General features: G+C 45.7%; 1 protein-coding gene across 1 annotated transcript in view; it reads right to left on the reverse strand.

Annotated features, from left to right (window-relative positions):
• The window catches only part of LOC115467264, a 145,507-nt gene that overhangs the window by 70,067 nt on the left and 56,796 nt on the right, over positions 1 to 18,644 (reverse strand). The window contains 3 exon segments of the mRNA XM_030199080.1: positions 9,067 to 9,349; positions 13,613 to 13,660; positions 17,726 to 17,773. Of these exon segments, the coding sequence (XP_030054940.1) occupies positions 9,067 to 9,349; positions 13,613 to 13,660; positions 17,726 to 17,773 (379 nt within the window).

Raw genomic sequence — 18,644 nt, forward strand, 5'->3', positions numbered from 1 at the left:
TGTCAAGAAAGACCTGGGAATTTTTTTTTTCATTTAAAGCCATTTCTCATTATAGCACATTGGGTCATTTTTCCACTTATAGTTGATTTTTTTTTTATACATACAAGTTTTTACACACTGCCTACATGTTAATGAAAACAATTGAAGCAGTTTAGAAATGAAATCATCAATCAAAACCTTCTCTTTCTCACCCTCCTTAATAAACAATTCCTGGTTATAAACATTTCCCCTAATTACAGACCTATCTTGACCTAACCCTTTATTACTATCAAATAAAAAATAAATGAAAACTCATGTACCTACCACAGTATATCCACTTTTTGACATTATGGGTAAAGTCAAGTTTTTAGTTTCAAGTTTATTTAGTGCTTTCTATCCCGCTTATTAGCAATGCCAGCTAGGCATCTTATAGTCTACATAGCAGTAGAAGAAAAAGGAAGGGAAGTGAAAAAGAGAGCGACAGAAGACAATCAGTCAAGAAAGGTAAAGGGGATGAATTATAATATTCATGATAGGAAAGCAGGGGAATAGGGACACACACTAGGTAGGGTTGACCAGAGGTCCTATGGTACCTGCTTCTGATATGAGCGGAATGCTTCCTAGAAAAGGTAGGTTTTCAAATCTACCTTGAAACAGTTCAGGACGGACTGTGTTCGGAGATGTTCTGGAAACTGGTTCCATAGTTCTGGGCCTTGCACTGAAAAAATGCAGCACCTTATCTTCGAATGAGTGACTTCTCTAATTGTAGGGATGACCAGACATTGCTGTTAATGATGGAGGGCACAGGTAGGGACGTACAGAGACAGCAAGTAAGCCAAAAAAGAGAGTTCTGCAATACTTCTGATTTTAAACACTAAAAGTATGATTTTATAGCTGATGCATTGAGGAAGTGGCAGCCAGTGGGACATCTTTAGAAGGGGTGTGACATGGTCATACCGTGTTTTCCCGAAAATAAGACACTGTCATATTTATTTTTCCTCCCCAAAACGCGCTAGGTCTTATTTTCGGGGGGATGTCTTATTTTCTGGGAAACATCGGTCGCCCCACCTCACCCGAGGTCGCCGGGCCCCCTCCTCCGTCATTCCCGGAACTAACCTGAAGCTCCTTTCACCTTCGCAAGTTCGGATTCGGATTCGAAGCAGCAGCGCAGCAGGGCAGACCTCTCCTTCCTTCCGTGTCCCGCCCTCGCCTGACGTTACGTTACGTCAGGCGAGGGCGGGACACAGAAGGAGAGGTCTGCCCTGCTGCACTGCTGCTTCGAATCCGAACTTGCGAAGGTGAAAGGAGCTTCAGGTTAGTTCCGGGAGCGACGGAGGGGGGGGGGGCGCGCGCAACCTCGGGTGGGGGGGGGTGACCTCGGGTGGCTCTCGGCGGCCCTGCTTAAAAAAAAAAGTTTGGTAGGTCTTACTTTTGGGGGGATGTCTTATATTTTAAATTTGCAGGAAAACCCCGGTAGGTCTTATTTTCGGGGTAGGTCCTATTTTCGGGGAAACACAGTATTTCCAGGCACAATGTATAAGTTTAACAGCTGTGTTTTGGATAATTTGAAGGCGGTAGAGATCCTTAGACGTGAAAGATTCATGGAGCGAATTGCAGTAGTCAAACTGGCTTATAGTTAAAGAATGGACAAGAACATTGAGTGCCGATGGCTGGAGTAAGTAACAGATGGAATGGATCAGTTTTAGCTTGTAAAATGACTGGCGGATGACAGTAGAGAGTTGATTGTGAAAGGTGAGTTTTTTCTTGTCACAAACAGATCCAAGGATATGAACACTGGAGGCCAGAGGAATAGGAGTGTTGGAGAGGTGTATAGGCGAAGCAAGAGAGGTTTCATTATTACTGCCGAAGAGACGCAGGGTAGATGTCTTAGAATTCAAAACCAATTTGTTTTCCAGGAGCCAATCAGTTAGAGCTTTACAAAAAGTCCCACAGTGGTCCAGCAGGTGTAATTCAGGAAGCATTTTGTTTCACAGCATGGGCACCACTGTTCACAGTACTCTAGACCTCCATTTAGTGCACTGCAAGATTTGCAATGATGGGACTTCCAACAAGCCCTCAGGCAAGATCACAGATTGTGTTTTGGAGTAAAGGGCATTAATTTCTGGGCCAGATATCTAGGGGCATCGACATGAATACCTGTAAACGTCATGCACAGTATCTTAAATTGTGATGAGGCTTATACAGGTAGCCAGTGCAACCAATCCAGTAGTGGACCTGCTGAAGTCCAGAAATGTACTTATAAGACAGTCCCTACTAGTGGTGTAGCAATGGGGGGGGGGGGGGGGGGGCTTGGAACTCCCTCCAAAGCTACAGCACCTGTCCAATGGTTAACGGTGTTGCTGAAGCCTCACCAGCCGATAAAATCCACTGCCCAAGCTCCCCCTCCTTGTGCTGCTTCATGAATAAGTTTAGTTCATGTGCATACTAAGCATGCTTAGGAAGTGCTGATGTCAGTGGCTGGAGGCACGCTGCCAACTTCCTCATTCCTGAGGCAGCACAAGAAGAAAAAGGGTGGCTTGAGCAGTGAATTTCTTTGGCTGCTGGGGCTTCTGCATCCCCACCAGCAAAGGCAGGGCCAGTCTTAAGCAGGGGCGACCGGGGCGGCCGCACAGGGCCTCGTGCTCCCAGGGGCCCCACAGACCTCCCCAAACCTACCTGAACGCAATGCATCCTGGTGGTCTAGTGGCTTCTTCAGGGCAGGAAAGAACCCCACTCTTTCCTGCCCACTGCCAGCACATTCTTGGCTGCCGAGACTTGAAGAATGCTGTGACAGCGGGCAGGAAAGAGGGGAATTCTTTCCTGCTCTGAAGAGGCCATTAGACTACCAGGGTGCATTAAGGTAGGTTTGGGAACAGCATCCTGAGGGATGGGGAAGGGGAGGGCCAGCAGTGCATATAAACTGAGTTCGATTCCCGGCACAGGCAGCTCTTTGTGACTCTGGGCAAGTCACTTAACCCTCCATTGCCCCCCGCATTGAGCCTGCCATGAGTGGGAAAGCACGGGGTACAAATGTAATAAAAATAAATAAATAAAAAATATACATCTTGTCAAAAGGGGGTAGGGTAAGGTGGGGGCAGGGCTAGGCAAGGAGCCAGGGGCCCACCAAACCCGTCCGCACAGGGCCTTGCAGTTGCTAAGACTGGCCCAGAGCAAAAGTATGATACTTAGTGCAGCGAAGTGGGGAGGCGAGAGGAAACGTGATTTCCCCCAGTCCACCTCTGCCCCCCCCCCCAAAAAAAAAAAAACTAGACTGCTGGGTATACCCCTGGTTCCTAGCTACCAGTTAACTGAATAACCAATTAAAGCTGACCAGAAATGTTTTCAGTTAACTTTACCTGGATATCTCACCACTGAATCTCAGCCCCTATGTTTTTTTTTACTTCATGTCCTGAAGCTGTAGCTGACGGTGGCAGGCTGCTGGCATCCCTGGTGGTGCCATGAGCTGAGAAACTTGTGGTCTGCCAAGAGTTCAACTCTTGGCAGCTTTTTTGAATCAGTGCTGGGAGAATGACAGTCTGCAGACGTGCTGGGCAGGAAAGAGGGGGCTTTTGTCTATTAGATTGTAAGCTCTTTGAGCAGGGACTGTCTTTCTTCTATGTTTGTGCAGCGCTGCGTATGCCTTGTAGCGCTATAGAAATGCTAAATAGTAGTAGTAGTAGTCTTTCCTGCCCTGAAGAAGTCACTAGACCACCAGGGCACCACACCACAATAAAGGAGGGAAAGGGAGGGGTAGTGAATGGAGAAATGTGGGTAGAGGGAGGCTGGAAAATTGGGAAGAGGATCTACATGGGGGGAGAGGGAATCTGGCTTTATTTGGGGGGTTCAAAGTGACAGGGGCAGAGTGGGGTGTGACAGGGCGGGGGGGGGGGGCGTTGCAACAGGGGGCGGGGCATGAGTGCGACGGGGCAGGGCATGTGCCCTCTTTTTTTCTTAGGGCAAATATGGTAACCCTACCTAGTAACATAGAGGGGCATTTTCGAAAGAAACGTCTAAGTTGGAATTTGGACGTCTTCGTAAAACGTCCAAATTCGGAGGCGGGGAAAAGGTCATGTTCAAAAAAAGATGGACGTCCTTGGATTTGGACGTCTTTGATTTTCGGCCATTTTCGAACGCAAAGACGTCCAACTCTAAAACTTCCGAATTTAAACCATTTGTACGTGGGAGGAGCCAATACTTGTAGTACACTGGTCCCCCTGACATGCCAGGACAGCAATCGGGCACCTTAGGGGGCACTGCAGTGGACTTCATAAAATGCTCCCAGGTACACAGCTCCCTTAACTTCTGTGCTGAGCCCTCCAAAACCCACTACCCCCAACTGTACACCACTACCAAAGCCCTTACGGGTGAAGGGGGTACTGAGGGTTTCTGGTGGGTTTTGGAGGGCTCACTGTTTCCTCCACAAATGTAACAGGTAGGGGGGGTATGGACCTGGGTCCACCTGTCTGAAGTGAACTGCTCGAGGGACCTGCATGCGCTGTCATAGACCTGAGTATGCCATCTGAGGCTGGCATAGAGGCTGGCAAGTAATACTTTTAATGATGATTTTTGAGGGTGGGAGGGGGTTAGTGACCACTGGGGGAGTAAGGGGAGGTCATCCATGATTCCCTCCAGTGGTCATCTGGTCATTTCAGGCCTTATGTGCCTTATTCATAATAAAAACAGGTCTGGGTGAAAACGTCCAAGTTTTAGTGCTGGAAGTCTTTGCTTTTTTCCATTATGGCTCAAAGACGTCCAAGTCTTAGGAACGCCCAAGCCCCACCTTGACCACACCTCTGGTATGCCCCCTTGAGATTTGGACGTCCTTGCGACAGACTTCCGATAAAGACGTCCAAAATCGGGTTTCGATTATACTGATTTGGACGTCTCTGAGAGGTGGACGTCCAAGAACCGATTTATGTCACTTTTTGGACGTCCATCTCTTTCGAAAATGAGCCTGATAGTAACACAGTAAATGATGGCAGATGAAGACCTGAACAGTCTATCCAGTCTGCCCAACAAGATAAACTCATTTTACATGGTATGTGATAATTTATATGTATACACGAGTTTGATTTGTCCTTGCCATTCTCAGGGCACAGACTGTAGAAGTCTGCCCAGCACTGTTCTTGAATAGATATGGATGGGCTGGAGTGTAAATTTTAAGGGGCTTCGATGTTAGCTTCAGAACTTTTTACATCGAAGCCCCTTAAAATTTACACCAGCCCATCCATATCTATTCAGTTACAATCAGGGCGTAGACCATAGAAGTCTGCCCAGCAGTGGCGTAGCAAGGGCGGGGCGGTGGGGGCGGTCCGCCCCGGGTGTCATCGGGTGGGGGGGGGGTGCTCCGCTCCCGCTGCTCCGCCTTTAAATTTTTTTTTCGAAGCGCCAGAGAGTGGCAGGCAGCGCGCCTCGCGTCTGCCCTGCTAGTAAACAAGATCTCGTTGACGTCGTCGTCCTTCCCACACTGAGTCCTGCCCGCCCTCGCAGTAATAGGAAGTTGCCTCAGAGGGGGGCAGGACTCAATGTGGGAAGGGCGACGACGTCAGCGAGATCTTCTTTACTAGCAGGGCAGACGCGAGGCGCGCTGCCTGCGACTCTCCGGTGCTTCAAAAAATTTTTTAAAGCAGGACAGGGTAGGAGAACGGATCTCAGGTCGGGTCGGGTCGGGGGGGACTCAGAGGGGAGAAGGGGATTGGGGAGGGGTGGGGAGGGGTGGGGCGCTCAGAGGGGTGCTTAAAGGGGATTAGGGAGGGTGGGAGAGCATCAAGGAGGGGAGAAGGGGATTGGGGAGGGGTGGGGGACCTCAGAGGGGTGCTTAAAGGGGGTTAGGGAGGGTGGGGGAGCTCAGAGAGGGGAGAAGAGGATTGGGGAAGGGTGGGGGAGCTCAGAGGGGTGCTTAAAGGGGGTTAGGGAGGGTGGGGAGCTCAGAGAGGGGAGAAGGGGATTGGGGAAGGGTGGGGGAGCTCAGAGAGGAGAGAAGGGGATTGGGGAAGGGTGGGGGAGCTCAGATGGGTGCTCAGAGAGGGGAGAAGGGGATTGGGGGGGAGGGGAGTGCTCAGATGGGAGCCGGGGTCTGAAGCTGGAACTGGGGTCTGACAAGGGGGCAGGAGGGAAAATGGGTCCATGCCTGGGGCAGGTGGGAGAATGGGTCTGGGGCTGAAAGGGGGGGATGCAAGGCATGTGGTGGATGAAGGGGACTGGAACTGGGGGCTGAAAAGAGGGGGCAGAGAGAGAGGGGACAGATCCTGGATGGAAGGGGGCACGTGAGGGAGGGCAGACCCTGGACGGATGGGAGAGGGAGGGCAGACGGATTGAAGGGGCAGAGAGAAAGGGGAGATGGTGGGTGGAAGGGGAGAGAGAAAGAGGGCAGACTGGGGCAAATGGTGGATGGAAGGGGCAGAGATAGAGGCCAGATGTTGATGGAAGGGGGAGAGAGAGATGGCAGACTGGGGCAGATGGTGCATGGAAGGGGCAGAAGTGGATGGAAGGGAGAGAGGGCAGACAGTGGATGGAAGGGGCAGAGAGAGAGGGCAGGCACTGGATGGCAGAGAGAGAGAGCGAAGACAGATGCTGGATAGAAGGAAGACAGTGAAAAAATGAGGAAAGCAGAAACCAGAGACAACAAACTGTAAATATATATTTTTATTTTTTTGCTTTAGGATAAAGTAGTATTGTAGCTGTATTAATAAATGTTTATAATAGAACATGTAAATAAGGTAATCTTTTTATTGGACTAATTTTAATACATTTTACTTTCGGAGAACAAAACCCCTTCCTCAGGTCAGGATAGGACACTGTAACAGTACTATACTGAATTGACCCGAGGAAGGAGGTTTTGGCCTCTGAAAGCTAAATGTATTAGTCCAATAAAATGATATTATTTGTTTTATTTTTATTTGTTAATTTGTAAAGTGGTGATTGGTATTTGTTAGTTTTTTCAAATTTACATCTGCTGTCTTTATATTTTGCACAGTACTAGAGGACATTTTCTGTTTCTGTGATGTTGCATTGTATGCAGAGTCTGGCATCGGGGGTTCAGTTTAATTTTTGTCTAAATAGAAAGTTTATGATTACTTATTCTATAGTGGATTAGGGTGTATCTATTTGTGAAAAAGACATGGCTTTCGGTTGGCATTGACTGTGCAGGATCGATGATCTGTACTAATCTGTCTGTTTTCGTTTTACAATAGGTGAATTGATGTTCTAGTGCTCACTGTAGTGTTTAAGATGCATTCCTTTTCCTTGTGTGACTTGTACAAATTACTGCTTATGGTATGGTAGAATTGCTCTATAGGTCCTGAGTGTTTTGTATTCTCGGTATGCCTAGTACTGGATTTCGGGGGGGGGGGGGGGGGGGTGTTAAAAAATGACCGGCCCCGGGTGTCAACTACCCTAGCTACGCCACTGCTGCCCAGCACCAGTTTCGCTTCCCAATTACCAGTGGCATCACCCAATTTCCTTTTTTGTCTGGATAGAGAATATAGTAAAGGCAGTTAGCTTAGCAGGGTTCACAAAAGGTTTGGATAATTTTCTAAAAGAAAAGTTCATAAGCCATTATTAAGATGGGCTTAGTAAAATCCACTGCTCATTTGTAGGACAAGCAGCATAAAATCTGTTTCACTCTTTTGGGATCTTGCCAGGTACTTGTGGCCTGGATTGACTACTGTTGGAAACAGGATACTGGGCTTCATAGACGTTTGGTCTGTCCCAGTATGGCAACACTTATGTCCTTATATTCTATGGCATTTTATTTTCCCATCATGCTGATCCAGTTTCTCTTTTCTGTTTTCCTGCCTTCTGCTGTCTTTCCATTGTCCATTTGTCATTTTTCCTCTCTCCTCCTGTCTTGTCCTTTCCCCACCTACACCTGTCTTTGACACAATGATCGTTCCCTTTTAGTTTTTTCCTCTCTTTTTTTTCTTTTCTGCCTCTGTCCACTCACCCTCTCACCTTCTAGTTCTACACCTCCTTTTTACTTTCACCTGCCTATCAACTATCCACCTCCTTCTCCCGCCCCATAGCTCTCCCATTTTCAGTCTCACCCCTTCTCCAGCCTCCTGTTCTATTCTGTCTTTCATCTACTCCCCAGTACTACATTTCTACTCTCTGTACTCACTATCCTGCTCTCACCTTGACAACCCTCCATGGTCTCTCCCATATGGTTCCTGGTTGCAACGTTCCCAATATCTCCTCTCCCTCTCTCCATTCTTATAGCCCAGAATCTTCTCCTGCATCCTGCCCCCTTCTGATATAACTTCCTACTAACACAAAGGGAGGGACGCAGCAGACAGCAGGTTCCTGACAGACAGCTTAAGCAGATCATTGCTTCCACCGGTGACTTCTGCACAGAAACACAGGTTTTAAGGTAGATGGGGGGGGGGGGGGGTTGGATACAGGGGAAGATGCCAGTCTGTGGGTGGGGGAAGAGGAGTTGAGAGAGAGAGAGAGAGATATGTTGAACACGTGGGGCGGGAAGCACTGTGCCCCTACCTGCTCTGGGCCCTCAGGCACTGCCAGATTGCCTGAATGATGAGTCTACCCCTGCCACAAACTACGTTTGGTCTGGGCTTCTAAGAAGGCATTTTTAAACAGTACCGTTTCCACATGCAAACTTAACTTTTTCAAAAGCTCCTTTTAGTTTCTTTCAAACTAATTTTATCTTTTTGTCATACTGTCCCTTTTTGAAGTTAAATGCAACTGCTATAGTTTTCCTCCCTCCAGTGATCAAAAACTATACTATGACCACTGTTAGCCCTCCCACCAGGTCTTAAGTTGCAGCAAGGACAAGATCTAGAATAGTAAATCACTTTGGACAACTATGTTGGGGAAGAGGCTTAGAAATTGATACATAAAATTCAGTAAATAATTCCCAAGCCCAGGAATCTACACTCCTCAACCACACTAAACACTCCTCCATATGATAGCAACTTCATTTTAAATCTAATGTATCAAGAACTGAAGCAGCGGCCTTGAGATTCCACATAGGAAGACAGCAGATCCAGTACAAAGTCTGAACCTACTTCACTACTTTTTCTTTGTAATCTATAATTTCTCATTATCATTGCATCACAAATATTTTAGTACCTTGGGTTTTTCTTCCTGCCTTCTGCAGAGTTCCCAATTAGAATTTTTGTTCCATTGATTTGTTCATTGCAACAGTCACCTCTGCTGGTCACTGCAACAGAGAAAACTTTAAAAGTCGATTTCAAATCCACTGTCCACCAGGGTTCGAACTCCTGCTTTGTACGAGAGCAATGTGCTTTATTGTAGTCGCTAGTCAAGGATCCATCAATTCCATTCTCAGAATGACCATTATCATCATAGGTGCTAGACTGGGATGCGATACCTCCAAGTGCCACATTGGGAGCTGAAAAACAGGAGTTTCATAATGTAGTAAAGGGAAGTCAGTGCATTGGCTTTCCTTTCAATCCTAACATTGTTCTCAAGAAAACTGGGTTTTGCTATTTAAGGGGCCATTTTGTTTTTTTCTGTGTGTAGAACCAGTTGTACATCTTACAAAATTGTGTGACCATATACATGTATAAAATGTATATATGCCATTTAATGATCATGCAGACCTTTATGCAGACTGCACACATTCTCTGTTGCAGCAGAGATGGAGTTGCAGTGTACATGTATGTTTTTTTTTTAATATAGACATTCTATGTGCTTTTATGAAGTAATATTCCAGAACCAGCCTCAATAATACACAAATTTACATGCACATATTTATATCTGCTCTGAAGATGTTGGAAATTTGTTTGTGTATCCTATGAACATACCCATGTATTTTATAATATATGCATGTACAGTTATTTCATTCATTACTACTACTACTATTTGACATTTCTAGAGCGCTACCAGGGTTACGCAGCGCTGTACAAAAAACAAAGAAGGACAGTCCCTGCTCAAGGAGCTTACAATCTAAAGGACAAGAAGGACAAGAGTGCAGTCAATCAAGAAGGACAAAAAGGACAAGAGTGCAGTCAATCAAAAATTGGGACAGTCTAGATTTCTTGGGTAGAGGTCCAATGGTTAGGTGCCAAAAGCGACATTGAAGAGGTGGGCTTTGAGTGAGGATTTGAAGATGGATAGGGAGTTTATTCCAGGCATAGGGTGAGGCGAGGTAGAAAGGATGGAGCCTGGAGTTGGCGGTGGTGGAGAAGGGTACTGAGAGGAGGGATGTGTTCTGTGATCGGAGGTTACGGGTAGGGGCGTAAGGGGAGATGAGAGTAGAGAGGTAGTGAGGGGCTGCAGATTGAGTGCGTTGAGGGGTCCTTTTACTAAGCTTTTGCAAAAGGGTGCCTGCGCTGGCATCGGCGCGCGTTTTTGACACACGCCGAGGCCCCCTTTTACCGCAGTGGGTAAAAGGCAGGTTTCTCTTTTCTTAAAGAAATTGCCATGTGGCAAGTGAGTCATTTGCTGTGCGGCCATTTTGGGGGGGGGAGCATTTACTGCCACCCATTGAGGTGGCAGTAAAGGCTCCCGCGCTAACCCAGCAGTAACTGGGCAGTGAGCAGCACTGCTATAAATACTACTATAAATCACTTCTATAGCGCTACCAGTCATACGCAGCGCTTTACAATTGAACATGAAGAAAGACAGTCCCTGCTCAAAAGAGCTTACAATCTAAATCACTGCTCGATTACCACCGGGTACACACCGATGCTAAAAAAAATTGTAATATTTTTGCAGCGCCGGAAATGGCGCATGCTGGGGGAGGGAACTACCACTGGGATGATGCAGTAGCCCAGCGGTACTTCCCTTTTAACAAACAGTAAGCCCGCATTGGGCTTACCGCCGCTTCGTAAAAGGACACCTAAGTGTTTCTATATCCTTTGTCTTATTTCAGGGATGAGAGCTTCAAATGAAGCCAAGGGTCCTAACATTGAAAGTAGAATGGGCCTAACATCTTTCCTTGAGGACTCAAAGGATAATATAACTATAAGACTACCTTTAGTGGTCGCCATTTTACTCTTGGAGCCAGCAGGAGCAATTGAGGTTTGCTCCTGCCTCCCCTATCTCCCTAAATAATGAGGGACCCAAAGGTAGGCCTGGGAGGGAGGGGCAACAGGGAGGCTGTTCTTGGGAGTGTGGTTGAACAGAGGGTAAGCTCTTGAGGGAGGACTCAGGAGAGGAGAATCTTCTGGGGTGGGGGGAGCATCACATAAAAAGAAAACCTGCTACTACCCAGTTAGCCAACCAGATAGTGGTCTAAACATTGTACCTGCTTGGTTGAATTTCAGGTGCCTCCAGAGTCCGGCCAGAGCCCAGATATTCAGTGCCAGTACTGAGCACTGGGGCCTAATTCAGCCTGTGGCAGTCAGCATTTAAAAACTGCCCACTGTTCTGGCTGAATGTTGACCTGTATAAATTTAAACATGCAAAAGGTACTTGTGACCTGGATTGGCTATTGTTGAAAACAGAATACTGAGTTAGATGGACTATTGGTCTGACCCAATATGGCTATTCTTATGTTCTTATGCTTAAAGAATGAAGGAGATAGTATGTGTACCTTTGCCTGTAATAAAAAGAGGTGTGATCAGAAAAGGGTGGGAAAGAAAAGGATGTGCAGGGATTTTATTATGAAATCCCAATGAATACTTTACTCCCTTTGCACCTTCTACAAAACAGATGAAAAGTCCATTGGTACAAAACTCCATCAGCCCATAATTTTCAGAGGAATTGTCATGGGGAGAGAAAAATGCCTGTTTAGTGGCTTTTTTGAGCTATAAGCAAGGTGTAGCCACAGGTGGGCCTGGGCCCATGCACTTTAGTCTCAGGCCCACCCAGCAGCGGTTCATAACTGGAATGGGAGAAGCAAGCTAGGCTTGGCTACGGAGGCTTCCACAGTCCTGCATCTCCTTCTCTCCTTCCCTTAACCAGTGTTAAAGAGTCTCCAGCAGAGGCAGTGATTCCTACATATTTGCTGTGGATGACTCCGAAGCCTTCCTTCTGCTGTGTCCTGCTCCCTTTTGATGCAACTTCCTATTTCCAACTGGGCAGAACGTGGCAGAAGGAAGGCTTTGGAGTCGGCCACAGGCAGCGTGTAGGAATCGCTACTGAAGAGAGACACTTAAAGGTGGGGACAAGATGCAGACCGGGGATCTACTAGGGAAACATTCATTCACAGCAGATGTTAAAAAGTATATGTCCTAGTAAATGGACAAAGTACTAAGGCACAATAGCAGGCAAAAAAAACACCAGCATACAGGATTCATCAGAGATAAAATCTCACTCCAGAGAATGACAGTGTGTAATCACACTCTTCAATTTTGCAAAATGTAGTAAATTGTCTATTTATTACATTTGGTGGCAATTAGGACATATACTTTTTAACATTTGCTGTGAATAAAGACAATTTTATAGAGCTCCTGATGCAGCCCCTTTGGGTGAAACACAGCCTTTTTATTATTGGGTTGCTTACCCTATAATAAAGATTGATTTGCATTACTGACTGATCTGCTTTGTTTGTCTCCATGTTGGATTTTGTGGATCGTTTGCATTGGTGGCTCAAGGACACTTCTGCTGTCTTCCAAGCTTGGTAAAAGGGAGTTCTGGCTGCCTTCAGAGGAAGTCTTCAGATAACAGACCTTGGTGATCCTCATTAGCTAAAGCAACCATTCTCAACCCAGTCCTCGGGGAATACCTAGTCCCATTGGGTTTGCAAGATATCCACAATGAATACGCATGAGAGAGATTTGCATGCATTGCCTCAACTGAATGGAAATCTAACTTATGCATATTCATTGTGGATATCCTGAAAACCCAATGGGACTAGGTGTGCCCCAAGGACTGGGTTGGGAATGGCTCAGCTAAAATATTTGTATTTTGAGCTGGAAGGGGTGGAGAGTGGGGGAGGGTAGAGAGTGGAGGCAGAGAGAAAATTTTGTGCCCATCCACTTTGAGCTCAGGTCCACCCAAAATTGATTATCTGGCTACACCATTGGCTGTAAGTCTAAGTATCTAGGTCTCTTTTGGTGCTTACTGAGGCATGAGTAACAAAGTGAGAATACTTTGGGGGAAAACAAGTAAAGTTAACTTAGAAGATTAGGCTTTTTCTATTTATGCACATTATTGAATACCTGAACACTGAAAAGAAAGCACATTGCTGAAACTGTAGAAAAGACACTGAGGCTGATATTCAGACCATGGGAGTTAGCTGGGCTGACTCTCATGGTTGGCGCTGAGCCCGGATATTCAATGCTGGGCTGAAACCAGTGACTGGCATTGAATATCCGGTTTATTTCTGGCTGGTTTCAACTTAACCGGCTAAGCCAATATTCAGCGCTGGCTGGTTAAGTTGAACTGGTCAAAGTTAGGCCTGCTATTTGGGTGGGCCAGTTTGGCTGCCAAACTTAGTTGGCTATATGCTGAATATTTACAGATAGCCGGTTATCCGCTAAACACTGACTGGGAATATTCAGCGGGAGATAGCTGGTTAAGTGCTATTTAATCAGCCAGGATCCGTTCTAAGCCGGTTAAATAGAGCTGAATATTGGGGGGGACTGTGTGTATCTTGTCTTCAGTTCTAGTACAGATGAAAATGCATTTCTGAATCATGGTGAACTATTCCCAAATGTTGTAAATTTGGCTAGAACATCACCGTTGAAAATATATAAAATTTTACCTGCATTGGAATGTTTCAAAATGTTCTTCAGTTCAGTCACAAACTCATCTGTGAAGGTGTTATGGAAGAACAGAAAATACACATTCTTAGAAGTCAGCAAAAGCAGTTTTCAATACATTCCTCATAAATTCATGCGAGTTCAGCGGTGTTTGTACTTTTTTTTTTTTAACAATTTAAGGGGTCCTTTTACTAAGCTGCAGTAGAAACTGGCCTCAGTGCACCCGTAAGCAGGTCTTTCTCGCACACCAAGGCCATTTTACCGTAACCCTAAAAAAGCCTTTTTTTTTCTATTTATTTTATTAATGGCTGTGTGCTAATGATGCCATTAGCTTGTGACATTTTTTTAAATATTACCACAGCAGCACTTACTGCCACCTATCATATAGGTGGTAAGGGCCCCTATGTTATCCATTTGTTAACCAGTTAGCGCATGGTAATTTAGATGCACTAACTGGTTAGCGCAAGAATGCCCATCCTCCTCCCCTGCACATTAGCCCCTGTTACTAGCGGGTGTTAAGCCCTTAACACACAGTTAGTACACAAAAAGAGACTTACTGCAAAATGCACTAAAGAGTTTTCTGGTAATTTCCCTGTTTCCATGCCCTAACATTGCTTTTGGGGCCCTTTTACTGTAATGGTATCAGTTTATTATATTTTGCTGGATTATATATACACCAATATATTTGTGCAGCTTTTATATATTTGACACTGCAGCAGAGAAAATAGTTTCATTTCAAGCCCCTCTCTCCCCATTCCTTTTTCTGGGAACTTCTGATAGCAGGGATAGTTAATTACAAACACTTAACAAAGACAAAAGAGAGATATATAACTCTCTCTGCCCTCCCACCTAAAAGTACTGAACAAAAGCATGACTAAGGTGGGCACCTGAATACCCCATTGAAAACAAAGAACTCAGAGGAAAAGCATAAACAGAACATTTGCCTGTCATCAGAGGTATACCTGCCCCTCCCATCATCTATCAGACAAATGGACGCCAGGACATCTGCAGAAAGAAGGACTTATAATGGGGTCATGTGAACAGACTACATTAAACATAATGCCTTGCAAAATATCCAGGACATGCACACACCATGCTTCTCTGCTAACATTATAAAAGGCCTGGAAACAGCCCAGCTCGCTCTCTTGAAACCTGCCTCCTCTTGGAACCTGCCTCCTCTTGGGACCTGCTGCTCTCTTTGGGGTCCGCTGATGCCTTGCTCCTGAAACATGTGCTCATCAATCAGCTGGACCACAAGCATGCTTGTAACAAGGACTTGTAAGTAACATAACCTTTGATCTAGACCTGCTACTTTGCCTTACTTAAGCACAGATTATCTGTAAAGATCTCTTAAAACCTACCTCTCGTGTGCAATTGTATATTAAATCAACCTTTTTGAAGCTAAAAATATGGTCTCTTTGTGTTCTGAGTATATGGTATCTTTTATATATACTTAATCTATTTAATTTATTGCAATTATCACCTTTGGTGATTGGTGGAGAAATTAATATCCTAAAACTTATAAATACAGCATCTGCTCTTAAATTATAAACAGTAGCGAGTGCTCTTGAGCTATTTTCCCCAAAATAAATAATTTCTTGTAACATTACTAAGGCGCGTAGGCGCCTATGCACGCCCAATGCACGTCAATTTGGAACTACCACCCGGCTACCACTTGGCCCAGGTGGTAATTCCATTTTTTACGTGCGTTCGATACGCACGGCAGAAATATTTTTTTTTCTACTGCATAGCGCTAACCAGGCGGTAATCAGCAGTGTACATGCGCTGACGATTACAGTCCTGTTGATGCATGAGACCTTTCCGCTAAGTCAACGGGTGGCGGTAAGCTCTCAGGCCCAAAATGGATGCACGCCAATTTTTATTTTGCCGCTCATCCATTTTCGGGCAAAAAAAAAGGCCTTTTTTGCAGGCACACTGAAAAACGGACCTGACAGCATCCAATACACGCGCCTACAACAGCACAGGCCGTTTTTCAGTGTGCCTTAGTAAAAGGACCCCTTAGTGTATTTCTGAAAAAATGTTTTGAGGAGCATAGCCAATGTTTCCTCTAAGGAGTGGCCTGGTGTGTGCAAATTTTTTTCTTTTCATGTGAGCAAGAAGTTTTAAAAACCAACAATTTTTGAGTGCCAGTATTAGCAATGCATTTTTGTATATAGCACAAACAAAAATTTTTGTGAGCAACCGTGTAAAATCTGTGAGTGATGCTCCTAAAATATATGAGCAATTGCTCATGTGCTCTGCTTAGAGGGAACATTGTAGTGGAAAATGGGCCTGGAAGTGCTATCCAGTTAGCAGGGCCGTGCCAACACAGTAAGCGCGGTAAGCGCCGCAGGGGGGCGCCTGCCTTCAAGGGCGCCGTACCGTCAAGTTGTATTAAAAAAACACACCTTACTCCTCCGCTCCATCCCCGATTCCCCGGCGCTTTAAATTTACCTCGCTCCGCCTCCGACGTCTGCGCAGCGTCAGTGAAAGCGCTGCCTGTCTGACGTCTCTCCACCAGCCTTCCCTTTGCTCGTTCGTTCTCTCTGTGTCCCGCCCTCAAGGAAATGATGTCAGAAGAAGGCGGGACACAGAGGGAACGAACGAGCGAAGGGAAGGCTAGTGGAGAGACGTCAGACAGGCAGCGCTTTCACTGACACTGCGCAGATGCCGGAGGCGGAGAGAGGTAAATTTAAAGCGCGTGCGCGCGCACCAACTGATGGTCTGCAGGGTGGCACCAACTGATGGTCTGCAGGGGGCGCCAGAGACCCTAGGCACGGCCCTGCCAGTTAGCACGTTATGATTTATGCATGCTAACTGGATAACTCAGAGTTAACTTGTGAGCACTTATCACATCCTAAATAGTTGGCGCAAAGTGCGCCAATGCTAATTTCTCCAGGTAGCATGTGCTAATTTAAAAATTAGTGGGTAACCTGAAAGTGGAAATATAGAAACACCTTAAACTACCACATTAAATCTGGGCTTAGTACGCGGGAAACTCGTTGAGCCCAGATTTTAATGCTTTTTAGTAAAAGGCTCCCTAAGTTTGTCCAGCCACTTTCCTTCCTGACTGGCACCCTGAACACATCTTTTTATAGTACAATCTCCCTTCTCTCCCTCCAAAATGAAATTCAAAAATAAAAGAGAAAGTGTGCTATTCCCCCTCCCTCCCATCTTTAAAAAGGTTAAAAAAAACTTGAGCATCTCCTGCATCCTCCCTCCTTGCCTCCTCCTCTACTGTCATTTGATAAGATTAAAAGTATCACTATCTTTTTATGGGAGAGGTTGCTGGGTCAAACCCCAACAGAGTGGCTTCATGAAACCAAACCCTCAGTACCAGGCCTATGATCTTAGGGTAGACATATTTGTATTTATTTATTTTTATTTTGCTCACACCTTTTTCAGTAGTAGCTCAGGGTGGGTTACATTCAGTTACACTGGGTATTTCCCTGTCCCTGGAGGACTCACAATCTAAGTTTGTACCTGAGGCAACGGAAAGTTAAGTGGCCTGCCCAAGATCACAAGGAGCAGCAACTGGCCACCTCTGGGTTGCAAGACTGGTGCTCTAACCACTAGGCCACTCCTCCACTAGCATCATTCCATCTAGAATCTCAAATAGTAGCAACGTTCCAGAATCTCAAAAAGTGGCAACATTCCATGTAGAATCTTCAATAGTAGTAACATTCCATATATTTATTTAGATTTTCCTCACACCTTTTTCAGTAGTAGCTCAAGGTGAGTTACATTCAGCTAGACTGGCTATTTCTCTGTCCCAGGGGGGCTCACAATCTAAGCTTGTACCTGAGGCAATGGAGGGTTAAGTGACTTGCCCAAGATCACAAGGAGCAGCAGTGGGATTTCAACTGGCCACTTCTGGATGTCAAGGCTGATGCTCTAACCACTAGGCCACTCCTCCACTTTCTCTACCTGAAATAACTAGTTGCCCTTGCCCCCTGACTGCATTTTGTAGAAAAAGTGCCTGCAACCTCCCCCCCACCAATCCTACCTTACCTTGGTACTATCAATAAAGACAGGGCACCTACTGTGGATACCCTTATTCCCTTTTTCTCTTCTGTCCAAAAGGAATAGGAAAGAATTAGCTCACGAGTCCTTACCAGAAACATCCTCACCATCGGGGGATTGAACTGGAACATAGGAATCATCTAAATGCAGAAGACAAAATATTATTGATTCATATATATGTATTGATTTATTAATATGCAACAATCTGAGTAGGACTTAAAACTGAATGGCAGGCCAGCAGCAAAAAAATCAGTACAGTGGAAGCGAGATTTTGAATCACTTTGAAAGACAGCATTAGAATTACTGTATAGCATCATTTGTGTAGGGTGAGAGTGAGTCACTCCATGTTTTACTCATACTGCATGCATGGTCTTTCAGTTCCACTTAAATTAAATTGTAACTGCTTTCATTCAGTGAGAATCTATCTAAGGCTACATGTGGGGGGAGGGGGGTATTTAAAGGGAATATTCCAGTTAAATTGCTCTTGAGATTGTATAGAGCACTCTTTCTGAGCCACAGTCTGAGAAAGCCATTTGGGAATGGAGTTAGAGGACAGAGAGTGTATCCATTCATATTCACATTCATTGCCACTAACTACAGACAGATGCAGTACAACACAATTTGTAGACTTTAAGGCCGATGCACTAAGGCACTCGTTATATACAGTGCCTTGGGAAAAGTTACTGAGTCATAAACAGCAACCAATGCACAAAGGGAATCACATGCAAATGAGAAGCATGGATCCCTCTGTGTGCATCAGTTGCTGTTTGCAACTCGAGCTGTCAAATGCATTTGACAGTACACAGACCCCCCCCGACTCTGATCCCCCCCGACACCACTACCACCCCCAAAACTTTCCCTGGTGGTCCAGCAGACCCTGACCCTAACCTGAACCTGGATCCCAACCCCAACCCCCCCAAGCATCAAATCCCTAGTGGTCCAGTGGACCCTGAACCCTCCCCACATCCCTCCCCAGTCCCCCCATGCAAAAACTCCCCGGTGATCCAATGG

Source organism: Microcaecilia unicolor, chromosome 3, assembly GCF_901765095.1.
Source record: "Microcaecilia unicolor chromosome 3, aMicUni1.1, whole genome shotgun sequence".
In the NCBI taxonomy this organism is placed as follows: Eukaryota; Metazoa; Chordata; class Amphibia; order Gymnophiona; family Siphonopidae; genus Microcaecilia; species Microcaecilia unicolor.